Source organism: Propithecus coquereli, unplaced genomic scaffold (assembly GCF_000956105.1).
Source record: "Propithecus coquereli isolate 6110/MARCELLA unplaced genomic scaffold, Pcoq_1.0 Scaffold16, whole genome shotgun sequence".
Taxonomy (NCBI): Eukaryota; Metazoa; Chordata; class Mammalia; order Primates; family Indriidae; genus Propithecus; species Propithecus coquereli.
Genome location: NW_012140524.1, coordinates 7,696,074 through 7,699,162, shown reverse-complemented (window position 1 = coordinate 7,699,162; position 3,089 = coordinate 7,696,074). Strand labels below are relative to the sequence as shown.

The following is a 3,089-nucleotide window of genomic DNA, read 5'->3' as shown; positions in this document are numbered from 1 at the left end:
AGTATGTTTCTTTGAACCCAATAAGCAGCTGACTTCTTTCAAAGAAATTAAAGAGGAAAGTAACCAAGACAGTAATAAATAAAAGAACATTAAAAAAATCTAAAGCCATTATCTTTAATCTCTGTTTCTACAAAACTATACATATTCTTTATACATTTTACTATCACTGTCAAACACTATGAGAATAGTTAGAAACTTTAAACAAACTTCTATCAAATAACCAGTAAGTGGATATTTTTAGTGACATCTCAATTCCTAGAGATTATTTCAGTTATCTTAAACTATCAATTATATCATCAGCTTAATGACTATTTAAATGATTGTTTAGTTGTACTAGAAGCATCATTGGTTTTTGAGTAGGTAAAACATTTGAGTCTGTCAAATTCGAATATGTTATACATAAATATAGCCTTATTCTATTTCATATTTTCTATACTCCCCAAATTGCAATCCATAAATTAAAGTCTCAAATGAGTCCTTTCTTACCAATAGTTAGTACTTTTGCCAGGCGAAGACTTAAACTTCCTCTCATCAACTAAAATACTTTATTAGAAAGATAAAGTAATGCTTAATCAGATTCTAGTATCCTCTTAGAAGTTTTTTCTTTTGAAATTCTCACTACTAAGATTCAAATGCAACATAGTTTTCATTATTTTTCAAAGAAAGAGCCATTCTGGATGAATCTAATGATGTATCTGCAGAGAAAGAGTTACACTAAAAAGAGGCAATACAGCAAAGTGGAAAGAGCAAAGTGTCTTGGATTTAGACAGACCTGCAGTTGTATTCCAGCTCTGCCATTTACTAAGACAAGTGATCTAACCTTCCCAAGTTTTAATTTTCCTGAACATAAAATAAGAACAATAATACTCCTTTGTATAAGAAGATAAGAGGATTGAAGATAATGGGGGTAAGGGTCTAGCATAATGTTCAGCATTTAGCTGGTACTCAATAAATGATAGCTATTACTATAGTACAAGAGTTTTGAGTAATGTGACCCTGAGTCTGAAATCCTCAAAGGATTAAGATAATCTAGAGTTTGCTTGAGATTCTTATATCTTCCACAAAACTAAAACAAGGTAAAAGATATAAAGGAATAAAATCATAGTTCTTCAAGAAGATTCCTTAAAGTATTTTGTGGAGAAGAAATATTTGGAATTAAATTAGATCATTCCCAGTTAAGTGAGTATTTACTTAATCCTTAAATTCCTTTGGGGAAGAATAATATACAGCATTCTTCTCAACAGCTCATCCTGAAGGATAAAAGCCTTTTTTTCAAAAGGAAAGAAGACATGTTAATTTTGGTCCCAATTGTCATTTCCTCTAGAACAACAGATGGCAGTGTAACAAGTTTCAGTGGACCTAGACATCTATCTACAGAAGCAGAATCTACAGTAACTGAGGGAGAATACTACATCCCAGTTCAGCTCCCATCTTGCAAAGGGAAGCCACTATATTTGGGTTTTTCCCCCATTACTAGGAGCTTTTGTAGTTTAACCCAAGTACAGAACATATGCCATGATGATTTAATGCCAAATGATGGAAAAATCTTCCCTCTCTAGATCGAAAATGTGTATTTGCATTTTTAAGCATATGGGTTTTGATCATTGCTAAAGGTCAGTGTAAACTTTGGAGACTTCTTTGTAAATTTTATCTTAGCCATACAAACAAGAAACATAGGAAGTATAACTATTATGGCAGTAGAACAAAACCCCTATAACACTGTACCAAAGCCTTAGGAAAATGCCAGAAACAAAATGAAATATAGACAAGAGGAAGCCAGGCTGTAAATATCCACAGAATGGTAGAGGGACATGGAGACATCAGATAGTCATGGAAGTGTTTGTGCTACCAGTTTTGAAACTTGTTAATTGACTGGTAATTGAAATAAAGCCCCCCAAATCTAGCCTATTCTAAAAAAAGGTGATTACATGCATGTTCAGATTCACAATTAATTTTCATTGAGTACTTATTGAGGTGATTTTCATAAACGTCTCTTTAATCATTAGGATAGCCCTGTGAAGTTGATATTTTAATCCCCATTTTGCAGCGGTGGCAAATGAGACCCAGAGATGATAAATATTTTACTCCATGCCTCACGTTGTAGAAGGATAGAAAAACAGTAGGTCATATATTTATAAAGACAGTAGTGTTTTCAGTAAACCAAGAAAACATACCTTCGAGGATCTCTAAACATGGTAAGAAACAAACACCCTACAGTGTGAGTACTGCTGAGTACATTGTTGACAACAGTCAAAACTTTACTTCTTCCTACCATAGTATTGTTTTCATTTTCCTCTCCTTCAAGTTCTCTTTATTGTTTTTCCTTTTCTCTCTATCATTTTATATCACTTTATATTTCCTCTTTTTCTTATCTGTCTATCCTTGAGCCATAAGTCTCCTAAAGGCACAAAATACACAAGATGTTGCTTAATCCTTCTGATAGCATTCAGAGGAAGGGCAGTTAATGCTATACATTGGAATTTTTAATTCTCTAGCAATTCTAGAGCATGTTAGCAGTCTACCTACCAACCATCAGCATAACTCAAGACATCTTAATTGTGGGAGTGATATATCGGGGCACATGCATTTATGTTGCCTGACTTTGACTCCAGTTCTAAAATTAATGATGACCATAGTTAAGTTACTTTGTATATGACATTAAGAAATTAGCATTATTGGGGACGAATAATAAAACATCATTTTGGCCAAGAGGCATATAAGGAATCTATTGAAATATATGCTTTAAAAATGTTTGATACATATTTTTCTTACCCAAGCTGCTACCACTCACTGTGGTACCTTTAGAAGTCAATGGTCCAGTTGTTGATACTGTTCCTCCACTAAGCTGAGATGGATAGTAACTGAGAGGCCTTTCATCTGATGATAACTGTGAAAATGTCAGAGCTGTAGAGTCTGAACTTGTCTGTGGGAAAAAATGTACTGAAGATCGTTGTATCACTAGGGAAACTCCAGATTTGTCTCCACTTCTGTGTACAAAAATAAAATAAGCAAGTCAAAACAGCTATGAATACAAGAAGCATGGGCTATCATTATTACCTAGAGTTCTGCTTTTCATAAGTATTATGCAT

At 33.6% G+C, this 3,089-nt stretch overlaps 1 protein-coding gene across 1 annotated transcript in view; it reads right to left on the bottom strand.

The window, feature by feature from the left end:
* LMNTD1 (lamin tail domain containing 1) overlaps window positions 1-3,089 on the bottom strand; it is a 157,233-nt gene that overhangs the window by 144,757 nt on the left and 9,387 nt on the right. Inside the window, exon 2 of the mRNA XM_012640965.1 lies at window positions 2,792-2,987. Coding sequence (XP_012496419.1) covers window positions 2,792-2,987 — 196 coding nt within the window. The remainder of the gene's footprint in view (window positions 1-2,791; window positions 2,988-3,089) is intronic.